The sequence below is a fragment of the Ostrinia nubilalis genome, chromosome 14 (genome assembly GCF_963855985.1).
Source record: "Ostrinia nubilalis chromosome 14, ilOstNubi1.1, whole genome shotgun sequence".
NCBI lineage: Eukaryota > Metazoa > Arthropoda > Insecta > Lepidoptera > Crambidae > Ostrinia > Ostrinia nubilalis.
The window spans coordinates 10,886,818-10,899,384 of record NC_087101.1 but is presented as its reverse complement, the minus strand read 5'-3'; the positions used below and the strand labels follow the sequence as shown (position 1 = coordinate 10,899,384).

Genomic DNA, 12,567 nt, shown 5'->3' with positions numbered 1-12,567 from the left:
CAATATGAGCTTCATAATCTCGTACAGTACCGATATCATATTTATCCTTTGCAAAAACTTGCTTGTATTTCTCTATCAACCTATCAATTTCTGATTGTTGGTATAAGTCAAGATGATTTACAAATATCTCAAATCTTTCAGCATCAATGTGTTCATTAAAATTTATTTCACATTTATTTATATAACTGTTTTCTGGTTTTAATACTTCAGTTTGTAAACCAAAATTTTCTTCATTTTTGTCACCTAGTACATCAGGAATCTTGACATTTTGTGAATTTAAACAAACATTATGCTGGTAGTCTTTGTTACTTAAGTCCTCTTCAATACAAGTTACATCTCTTTGTTTTCGATTGTTACCCTGTATGATGTTTAATTCCTCATCTTGCATTAGTTTGAAATTTTTGATACAATCCAAACCAATCAGAAAATCGTAGTTAAAATTGTCATTATCTATTACAAAAATATCCATAATTCTCTCAATATTATATATTTTTATTTTAAGTTTCACCATACCTTTTGTTTTTTTCTCACCATTAATAGTCTTCAAGTTTACTATTTGTATATCCTTTTTGTCCTTCCTTGGTTGTATATTTAATAACTTCGCATTAATTAATGACACATTTGAACCCGAGTCATAGATTCCAGAAACATTTAAAGTGTCATTTAATAGTAACTTTACTTTTATTAATGGTGGCACCTCTAGTTTTTTTGATTCTCCTCGTTCAGTTCAACTTCTAATTCAGAGTTATTTACAGTCTTCACAACTGATGTTTGGTTTTTATTCTTAAACCAACAATTTTCCTCAGAGTGATAACGTTTCCCTTTCTTTTCTTTCACACAAATTGAGCATGGTTTTTTCTCTTCAGTTTTTTTTTGTTTTGTGTCAGAATATTGTGTAGTATTTTTTTTGTCGTATTTATTTCTCCCGACAAGATGTTCCAACTGTCCAATATTATTGTAAAGATCCTCCGTACTTACTAAAGTTCCTCTATCAATTTTGTCCGCCACATAACTGGGTAAACCAAATGCTATAAGATCTATAAGTGTTCCAGTATCAATAGTTTTCCTTACTTCCAGTATCAGTTTTTCTTTTTTCAAGGCATAATCAAGCAATGAACCTGCTTGATACTTAAACGCGAAAGCATATCTAATGGGTGACCATCCTTTGTTTGCAAAAGTTTCACAAAAATTTCTCTCCCATTGTTCCCATTCTGATTCCACTGTAAATTTCATAATCATGCAGCTATACCAATCTATGCTGGAATTTTCCATAAAATTCTTCAATATTTCAATCTTTTTCCTATCCTCTTTTATTTGAAACCGTTCACATTCTTTATTAAAATTCTTAATCCACTGGTAGGGATTTAAGTTTCTGCCAGTGAACTTTTCAATGGTAAAGTCTCTTGCAATTTTCCCTAAATTCTGAGTTTCAGATTTAGTTTGTTTACTCTCAAGCAATCTTTCCAATAATTCCTCTAATGTTTTATTCGAACCGCTGGGCATAGGTTCAGTGTTATTCCTTTCCTCAGAAATTTCTTCTAAGTAAAAATCATTAAACTGTAAATTCTGTTCCTCATCCAAATATACATCTGAGATATCTTTCGTCAAGGTTATCCAAATTCTCCTTATTTGATGTCTTTTGATCAATGTTTTTTTTACCTTGACATAGTTAGACGTATTGCAGATTACTTGGTGTAGGTTTACAGGTTGGTACTCTTGGGGCATTTCAAAAACCTTTCCTTCAGGTGTACCTATTGAGGTAATGCAAATGGTGTTTGACTTTCCATCTGCCGATGGCTTCACCATAAAGTCAAATCTCAACTTCTCCATTTTTCTTGAAATAATTGCAGCGAATGTTAATTTATAATGATATTGTTCGAAATAAAAGCATTTATGCGTTTCTGAAAATAAATAACAGTTTTATTGCTCAAAACCTAACTTTACAGTTTTCAAAACAAAATTCAATTTTCTATTAAATAAAATGTTAGCTCACCTGAAAATAAATAACAGAATTAACATTCAAAGCTCTTATTCCGTTTCATTAACCGATTTAAAACAATATTAACATTTTATCGGTAATTTATAAAATACATCTCCATGACACATGACATGCTCGTGTGACATGACATTTTACTCTTAAAGAAAAAATAAACCAAAGAAAACCTCAAAATAGGTTTTCTTTACATGTATTAAAGTGCATTATTATTATTTTGTACTATTCAACACAAATGTCCAAAAAGGGTGTGTCTAAGTATCTAATAGCTAGCGCAACGTTTGCATGTTACAAAACCCGCGCACTCCCCTTGATGACTGTCTTGGCGTGTCTGGGATCATACAGTGTGAGTCACGTTAAAGTGTACATATGAAAATAGATAAAACAAGACCTATATTTATCGACAATAATAAATAAAAAGTAAAAAAACTAAAACCCAACTACGACAAAAAACGATGCTGAAAAAGTATAAAACAAGATTTTCAGAATACTGAACTGAACAAAGTTGCTAATGTAGTTGCATAGTAATTTTCATGTTTGGAAAACCGCAGTCACACGTTGTCAAAGTGCTACGGTAGGTAGGTATATGTAACGTGTGACTACGCCTTTCCAAACATGAAAATTACTATGCAACTACATTAGCAACTTTGTTCAGTTCAGTATTCTGAAAATCTTGTTTTATACTTTTTCAGCATCGTTTTTTGTCGTAGTTGGGTTTTAGTTTTTTTACTTTTTATTTATTATTTGTACTATTTTGGTGTTAATGTGTATTTGTGGCGCTTAATATTAACAAAAGTTAAATTGATGAACTCATAAGTAGTAAAGAAGCTATGAACGAAAAGATGTGAATTATATGCAATCAGCCCATGAATACAGGTAAAGTCACAAGCAAATGCTACTAATATATATATATTCTTAATGTACAAGTAAAGGGCTTTCAAATGATACCAAACACGGCATATTTATCTTAACTTTATTTTTTTACTATGTATGTTTTGTCCGCTTGAGGGCGCCACATTAGATTTTTCGAAACTCCATATAGCCTATAACCAGCGGACAATTAAGACGCTTCTAATGATATGTCATTTGTCGAATACCGATAAGTAGTTTAGAAGTTACGAGGGAACACATGAACATACATACATACATACATACATACATATAGCCTGACCAGGAACATAATAAAAACCCTGGCATAGAGGCGCGTCAATTGCATTTGATAGTGCAACACTGAGTACAGTCGTACCTGTGTTAAATTAATAGGCTAACTTTATGTATCAGGATTCAGGATTACGGGCTAATTTGATATTTTCCTAAATTAACGAAAAAATATTATTATAGGTAACCTGGTTTAAATAAATTAAATGAAATCATCAATCGAGCTAGTAGGATTTATTTTATTAATCATCAATAATCAAATTCAGAACTTGAATATTCAACTGCAATGTTTGCTCATGAACGCTTCAAACTCGGTACTTCTTTCCCAATTCCATAAAATTCAACACTTAGAAAGTGAATTTTTTTTTTAAAATAGGTAGTTGAAACAAACCACAGCTAATTTTCATAGTGGACTGTACTATGCGATAAACATGTCAGTCAATTTGACAACCTTTGTCGGAAACATTATTCAATGAAAATATTATCCGAACCCTTACTATTTCTCTTCGACAAATACTTTAACACATTGTGAAACACTTTTCTTTCACGACTATAAAAAGATTTTAGCAATTTAATTCACAAAATCAATTGCGCACATTTAAAATAAAGTTTGTTTACACTTTGACAGCAATAGACTGACATGCAAGGTGACATGTCAATGAAGTTTTCAGTTACTGTTGCCATTAAAAGAAATTAGTACCATTAGTTTTCCGCAACATGGCGAGGGTTTTTATGTTCCTGGTCGGGCTATACATAGCCTGTCAAAATCATAACCCTCCTTTTGCTTTGCCGTAGTCGGGTAAAAAAGAGGTCAATTTTTTTTTGAGAATTTTTATTAATTTTTTATCGAATTTTTTTTCTTCCAATTACTTATTGTAAAGAAAACGTAATAACTTTTAAACTAAGAGGTATATCCTGATAAAATTAAAGCAGTAATAATGCTAAATAACAGGCAATACTGAAAAAATACATAAAATACCCAGAAAATGCCAACAAATAATAAAAAATGAGATTGTTTGAAAAAAATCTGCTTAAAAATTCGTATTTTTTTGGTTATTTGATAAATTTCTCAAAAAAATGCCCCCATAATAGGTGGTTTTTATTACTTTATATTATTCTCTATCGTATTATCTTTGTAAAACCAAAAATCGCATGTCTCTATCCCTATCACAACATTTGCTATGATCGTTTGAACAAAGGCCTGCCACAACATTATTCTCCGCTACAGGTAGAGACAATTTTAATTTTAACTAAAATGCTTATTTTACTTCGAAATCTTTTGTTTTTATTTCAAATCTAACTTGTCTTTATCAAAATTACAAATCTAGAGCCATTTTCAGTTTCGTTGTTAACGAAGCGTTGAATGGCGCGCCCGGAGAGGCTTAGTTCAAACAATCATTGCAAACGTTGTGATAGGGATAGAGACATGCGTTTTTTGGTGTTACGAAGGTAATACGATAGAGAATAATACAAAGTAATAAAAATCACCGGTTATAGGGGCATTTTTTGGAGAAATTTATCAAATAACCAAAAAAACACGAATTTTTTAGCAGATTTTTTTCAAAAAGTATCATTTTTTATTATTTATTGGCCTTTTTTGTGTATTTTATGTATTTTTTTAGTATCGCCTGTTATTTAGCATTATTACTGTTTTTATTTTATCAGGATATACCGCTTAGTTTAAAAGTTATTACGTTTTCTTTACAATAAGTAATTGGAAGAAAAAAAATTTTATAATTTTTTTTAAAAAATTCTCAAAAATTTTTTGACCTCTTTTTTGTCGATAAAAATAGGTCTAGTTTCATTTATTTTCATATGTACACTTTAACGTGACTCACACTGTATAAGCACCCACTTCGCTATAGACGTAGCTAGTTCATACTTTACCGGCTAGGACCCCTGCCAAGTATGCTGAGGGGAGGCATTTTTTGCTGACATAATCTCCATAGGTACGTGAAAAACCTACTTACTATAAGGGAAAATGGTAGAGTATGCCTCAAACTCTGATTAAAGCTTTCGCATATTTTTTGTAGCTTTCAAAGAGTATTAATTTAAAAACTTAACGCTCCTTCTAACGCAGTTTTTTTAACTGGCTACTTTGTGCTCTATGATTCTGGTGATAACTAATTATTACTAGAAAATCTAGAACCACCAATTACCATTGTCGGAATTCATGTCTATTTTCTGCGTGTCCTTAAATACGATTAAGTGCGGATACTAGCGCAAGTTAAATTTATTCCAGCGAAACGTCTTATTAGCGCTGCATAGGGGCGAGGGTTCCTTGGCGGACGTCCGCGAGGAACCGTGCAAGTCGTCGCAAGCGCACGCTTCCTGCCACTACAAAAACAAGCGAACGACTGCAGCGAGCGACTGCTCACTGGTTCTGTGCGTGAATCATACGCAGGCCACAGCTCACGCAAAACAACCGGCAACTTAGGACTGTAGTGAAAGTAACTCCATCTGTTGAACTCCGTCTGAACTTTCGTAGCAGAAAAAGCATGAGTTGGTTCTTATATTTTTAAATAGATGGCGTAGGAAGTATTTTGAACCGCGATTTGCAAAATTACTCCTCATGCAATACGATATCTGAATATCGTATGCTATTTTATAGATAGCTACTCTACAAATTCTAGAATAAGTATCTAGCTAGTGTAACAGAATTTAAGATTCACTTGCCTTCATATTGACTCTAAGTGGATGTGAATTACTCGTAAGTGGCACTTCACTTTGAGTATGTTAGTTTTACATTTTAATTGCTACTCTCTTCCTAATTAGACCAAAATAAAATATTAAAGAAATAACAATGGTTACATCTTTCCAGAAAACCAGAACAATCATGCTAGATAAAATAATTGTGTATAAGCTGGCTGAAATGATCACACACTTTTGTCATTTTACAAAACGTCCAAAATCGTAAACACGGACAAAACGATAACGACTTTCTTATAATAGGATAGCTGGTAGAGCACCACAGTTGGTAACGCACTACTTTACCTGGCGTTTCTATACATCAATAGCGTCTTTACGAGTCTTTTCACAAAGTTGAATTTGAATTGCAGCCGAGACCCAACCTCACAAATAATACCTGAACGTTTATGATTAAACAAACGATTGTGGCTATTGCCACATATGGGTTAAGTATCAAATTTATATGCAGTCTCTCACGTGCACCCCGATAGCAGTGCTTCCTGCAAGTTCCTTGGATATAGCACGTTCGTATCGTAATTAGTTCAAACTCACGTATTCTTAGAAGCGTTGACTAGATTTGTTGAATGTTTAAGTATAAACAGGCGAGGCGATGAGTCTGTTTCTAAATTAATCATCCTTTAGAACTCTAGGCGGATGGCGTCTTTCTGACGCCATTTACAGTCTTAACGCAGGCTGAGACTGTGTCTTATCATGAAACACCTTGATTAGACAAAATAAATGGGAACAGCAAATCTAACACATCCACATACACAACATAGACACTGTTTTTTAAGTATTTTATGCTAATTTAAACGTCTCTATTCCTAAATAACTTTTAGGTTCTACGAATTACCTAATCTCAAATAACCACGTGCAATTTATTTTGTTAAAATGTGCGAATAACTTTTTCAAATTCAAGCAATCTGGTCAGATTTCATGACTGAAAAATATTTTATTTCCTAAAAATATGAGTTCTATTTGGCCCTCGGTAGGAGGATCTTTGATCAATTAATGGCACCCAGGACTAAACTATAAATTCACTCCATTTTATGTTAGGTAGCCATGTACTTACTATGTATCTCGCACAGTCTGCGATAACCTAGATAAATCAAAGCCGGCAGGATTACTGATTACCAGCCGGCAGCTGCATAATCAAAACGCAGTCTGCATCGTTATCGGCTGCTACTCACGAGACGAAACGCGACAAAATGATATTGCAGAAGCTAAAAACAATTTCGTGAAACTATCAAGGTTAGCGATAAGATAAGATGCTACAAAAGCTTCTTTTGACCTTGATAAATCAAACCCCTCAGGATTACCTACTTACTGATTAGCAGCCGGCAGCTGCATAATCAAAATGCAGTCTGCATCGGTATCGATTGCAGGGCCACCACTGCTACCAGCTGTCGTTCGTTGCCATCACGCGATGAAACGCGGTAATATTATGACAGAAGTTAACAACAATTTCATAAACTTGCGAAATTAAGCAATAAGAAATTAAATAATGAGAAAAAAAACTAAAGCTTTATTGGTTTCTTACTCTTCTTTTAAAAGTATCCTGATTTATAGAATTTCCATCTCTCGAATTTTATAAATACCTACACGGCTTAAATTACGTGTATGTAAACAATTAAGTAAGTAGTAGCTAATAATAAAATAAAACAGCTAAGAAACACGCACGTATTAATTTCACGCATCAATCACGAAATCGTAATATCTACCTTACTTCACAGGCAGTGAAATTTGTAAAAAAAGTGTCCGATTCGTTAATTATTTATACGTTTAGTAGAAGCTACAGGTTTTATTAGCCAGGTGTAAACGTAAAAGTGGATTTTATAGCGATCTAGAACAATAACAGCAAATGACATGTGTAGTTATTAGTTGGTATGATATAGACTCATCGTTTACCAAAATTATCAAGCTGACAAATGCGGCGGAAACGGATATCATACAGACGTGAGTAAACTAAATTTAAAATAAAAAGCTTTACTTCCGATGATGCCAAAATTATTTGCATAATGTATGAAACAATGGATATCATAAGGATCATATATACCTATTTTATTAATGTGCAAATAAGCTAGGCAATTTATTAATTATAAAACCCCTTCACATACCTAGAGCCGCCAACTTCATGCGTCGTATTCATATGCAAAATATTCACATATGCAACACTGAACAAATAAACAGCAGGAAACGTACCTTAGCCCGTACTTATAGAAATAAGATAATAGCACCCACATACACAACGAGGGCAAATTGATCCGTCTGTCGTGTGAAACGAGACACTGCATGTCTCGAGTGCCACTAGTACTATCACAAGTGTCTTATTACCCCTAGCTTTTCAGACGTAGGGTAAAAATTCCTAGGGTTTCTGGTGCACGGTAGTATGGTGCAAAGGAATGTAGCTTATTTTTCCCAAAAATAAGGCATATTCAATAGAAGAATGCAAGTTACTGTTGACCACTATACTAAATTCTTGTAAGATACTCAAAATGCGCCCAAAATGGAAAGCCTTGGGGGAGGCCTTTGGCCAGCAGTGGACGTCATTTGGCTGAAACGAACGAACGAACTCAAAATGCAAGACGCATCCAACTATTAGCTAGGACATAATAAAATATGATTCCTTGCGTAAACCCCCGCATATTTTATATGTCTAATTAATAACCGATACGAAGACTGAATCCACAATTGTTTCGTCGATGATGACACTCATTGATTGCTAGAATAAAGACTCTAGCTAGAATAACATCAAAGAAATGTACACAATAAGTAAAGAATGCTACAACATTTTTTATGTTATCGACCGAACGCCCACAAAAAACGAAACCTTAGGACGACACATTAATTTTTTGTTCGTGGTTGGCGTCTCTACCAAAGGATAATAATATTCGTAAAGTGCCAATGTGTATAATCTTCATCTCTAAACCAAATTCCTCAAAGATCTGTATCCTAGATTCTAAACCACACACGATTCAGACCAACACTGTGCAGTTCTAAATATAGCCCGGCATTTTAACATTTGGGGGAATTTGAGGTTCAAAGACCTCGCGAACCGGCCCGTGCCCGTGCCGCGAAGAATTCCATTTTGTGGGGAACCCAATCGAAACGACTTCGGTGTGGTTCAGGGGCTGATAAAGCCATGTCAGGATTAAATGCCATTTACTTAAGTTTCATTAGGAAAATTACCTGAAACATGAAATTGATTGATTTCTTGAGGTGTTTTGTCGTAATACGCGGATGATGTCAAAGGAACGTCGTTTCTCCATGTCATGTAGGAAAGGGGTGCCTTTTATTAAGTCGAATTTGACCTCATTATTTTGGCATAGTTAACTCTACATTCATCTCGCAGTGTCGCCTAATGTTTATTGCAATTGCAAATTCTTATGTAAGGACTTGGCGTCTGTTGGCATTCATCCAGTCCTATAAATGTCCTATGCAAAGAAATCCTTAGATGTAACATCCTTTTAAAGACAGATGACGTCGCCCGTTTGCCTAGAAATTATTCTTAGTACCTTGTGTAAAATGTGAAGACAGGCAAAGATGTTAAAAATTAAGGTTTTCAACTTACAGTGTTACTCTATGATTGACTCTGTGGTGATTAACATTGAATATACCCATAGAAATCTACATTTTTCACACTTTGCATGTCACTAATTAGACAAATGTAGTTCACTGTCAATTACTACCGCTTTAACAAGTAACTAGGACACGTATGCCATTAGAGCATTTAAGACGCATCTAATGCGTAAACAACAAACACTCAGTATGGTAGATGAATCTTGCTTCCTGTCCAGTTGATGCAAGGACTCTACATGAAAAATATACGTCTAAACGGTACGAATAAACGTAGGCTCGAAATACTAAGAATTTTATTTCATAACATCATGGTTTTGCCTAGCCAACGATAGCTGAAACAATGGAGTTTTATAATCAAACAGCAGGTGCCCTGAAACGACTGTTCAGCGTTCAGTGTATGCCTACATAATAGGCGCTCTATCAATGACATTATTTTCCTCTTGGCTAAAATTACATGTAGGCATTTGCTTTTATCCTATAGGGACATTACTTGATTGTTATGTTTACCTAGAGAGTCCAGTTAGAGCAGAAAATTGGTGACGAAAACCTAATCCAACTGACCAAGCTAACTTTGCATTGGAGAAATGATGATAGCGAAAAATAACAGCTTGCTCACTTCTTGTCCAACTTTTTATAGCTTAGGTCAGAACGTTACAGTTGACGTCAGCATACAACACTTGGGTAGGTGTCCCTTTTTTTTTTTTTTTTTTTTTTATGTGATAGGAGGCAAACGAGCAAACGGATCACCTGATGGTAAGTGATTTTGGTAACAATAGCAAAGGGTGTCGCTATTGTTACCAAAATTTATGTTTTCTGTCTCTATCTTGACGAAATTAATCAAGATTATAAAAATGTAAAAACGTCGGCGAAACTAATAGGAATGTAAATAAACAGTGAAACTGATTTATTACAACCTTTAAGTTCTCGCCTGTTAGATTGAATCGTAGAGCGATGTTTTTCAGGTCATCGACTCATAAATATGCTGATCAAGCAAAATAAATATTGAACGCGGTACGAAAAATTTCATTCGATTCAGCATTACCTACATGCATCGTAGCGTAACACGTTTTTCTTCTTGAATTTTATTATTGTATCGCTAACAACGACTTCTCGATAAGCTCGAAAGAAAGTGAGATGATATTATGGGTGCAGTGCGGTGGCTGCAAATGGGACCCACGGAGGTTTCGAATGGGGTAGGTCTGCGAAAAACTGATGAACATAACATTAGGAATTGCACATACCATTGGTTTAGTTTAGTAATAATAAGGAATCCGAATGAATGAACCATTATGAGAGATCTTAATCATACTCTTTATTATTGTTTTGTACATACCTTACGGAAACAATCGGGGAGTTCGGGCGCCGGTATTCCAATTGATAAACACACACACAACGTTAGCACTGCACTTTTATTCAAATAAGCACTCAAATAGTATCGTATTTTATACAACTATTTGGGGGATTTGGGAACAGCTGGCTTCGAGTTATTTTTTCCGCGGGGGCTGTCAAACGTGTCCTTGACGGACGCGATGCGCCATGTTGTTTTGAGGACGGGCGCGTAGCGACTGCGCGCAGCCGCCCCTTGCGCATGCGTGCTGCGTCACCCCTGCCGTCCCTCCCGCGCTTCAAACCAGCCTTCTTCCTTGTTCCCTGTATCCCGCAATAACTTACAATTATTGTTTTTGTGCGGATTCGAGAGTAGACCCTTCGGCGGCACGCGGCACTGCCCTACCCTAGGGCATAGGGACCCTCCGCGCTGTTCGCACTTCGCAGCTTATCCATAGCACACAAAGGTCCCTTTAGGCGCAGATTTTTGTAATTTGGCGTACTACGAGTACTTACTGTATGATTTTGATTGAATTTAAGATTGGGAAGCGAGAGTTGCGGATATACGAAATTTTTGCACCATAAATCATAACTACCGGCATGCAAGTTTCGTACCTACGTATCTAGGTATTATAGGCGTAGCATCTACTTTTCTTTATTATCATCTTTTATTAGCTTACGATCATCAAAAATAAAGGAATACCTAGGTAGGCTATTATAATAACAAACTATGAACGAACGAAGAGCAGTCGCCCGGCAAGCGAAAAGTCGTGGGTTCGATTCCCGGCCTAAGGCAGTTTGATTTTTTCAATTTATTTATTATTTTACAATATCAAACTGTTAAGTAGTCAAAACGAAATTATCACTCAATAAATAAATTATTTATCCCTCTTTTCTGCAGTAGGTCAGAGAAATCTAAATGAGAGTAGGGTTTTTATTGGTGGGTACTAATACTTACTATAATTTTTTTTTTATAAATGTTAAGCTAAATCAGGAAGAAAAACATGCAGGTAAAGCCTTAATATTAGTAGGTGGTTGTACTAGTATACCAGCGCATCGTCTATGGAATACAGAATTAAAACTTTTGTACTACTTACACTAAACTACTTTGCGTCTATTGTTTTGTAAAAATGAGTAGACTCAAATGGACTCGGCGAGTGTACCTACTCTACCTGGTGCCCCATAGTACCGCCTACACACGGCTGCATCGTGCACCCGCCTACACATCAACAAAACGACCGTAAAATAACTGTTACTCCCTCGCTTTTTCATTGACAATCGACAAAAAGAAAATAGTAGAGCTTAAAATTATACAGTTGCAGTTTAGAACGTCTATGCGTCTAATCTACCTGATAATTGAAATCATTCAAAAACGTTGCGGCAATGTTATTTATTTTCAGATATCAAAGAAATAGTGCGCTAACTTTCCAACAGGCGCTTAGACGAGCTATCCAAAGGATACTGGTTACTAGTCGACACGATGAGCATGCATGCACTTGCAATGTGAAATGTGTCCATACCAGGCAGGCAGGCAGCTCGGCATCACGCAGCGTTTGCAGCCGTATTGACCAAGTGAGTCATCAAGACCGCTCTGCCAACAGCGAAACGACTAAGAAGATGCACTCGCCAAAATGTAAGTATGGGCCGAGCTGAAAAGCTAGAAAACAATGGGAAAAAGTAAATATTTTAGGATTTTCAATCTAATTCTAAGCCATGTCCGTTTCGGACAATACCTTTGTCTGTCGCAAAATATTTAAAAAATATCAAACAAATGTCACTGTCAACAACGTCAAATTGTCAATGTCATTGGTATGTCAATGTCA

General features: G+C 35.3%; 1 protein-coding gene across 2 annotated transcripts; it reads right to left on the bottom strand.

Moving 5' to 3' along the window:
- Nucleotides 1–514: 514 nt before the first annotated feature.
- On the bottom strand, nucleotides 515–2,141 carry LOC135077877 (uncharacterized). Of its 2 annotated transcripts, none has more exons than XM_063972417.1 (2): nucleotides 1,994–2,141; nucleotides 515–1,901 (listed from the first exon to the last, which is right to left on the bottom strand). In XM_063972417.1, exon 2 carries the CDS (start codon nucleotides 1,828–1,830, stop codon nucleotides 700–702), a length of 1,131 nt encoding a protein of 376 aa, XP_063828487.1. In that variant the 5' UTR covers nucleotides 1,831–1,901; nucleotides 1,994–2,141; the 3' UTR covers nucleotides 515–699. The 2 variants fall into 2 exon arrangements, with proteins under 2 accessions (XP_063828487.1, XP_063828488.1); XM_063972418.1 differs by having other exon boundaries at nucleotides 2,067–2,141.
- Nucleotides 2,142–12,567: the final 10,426 nt, after the last annotated feature.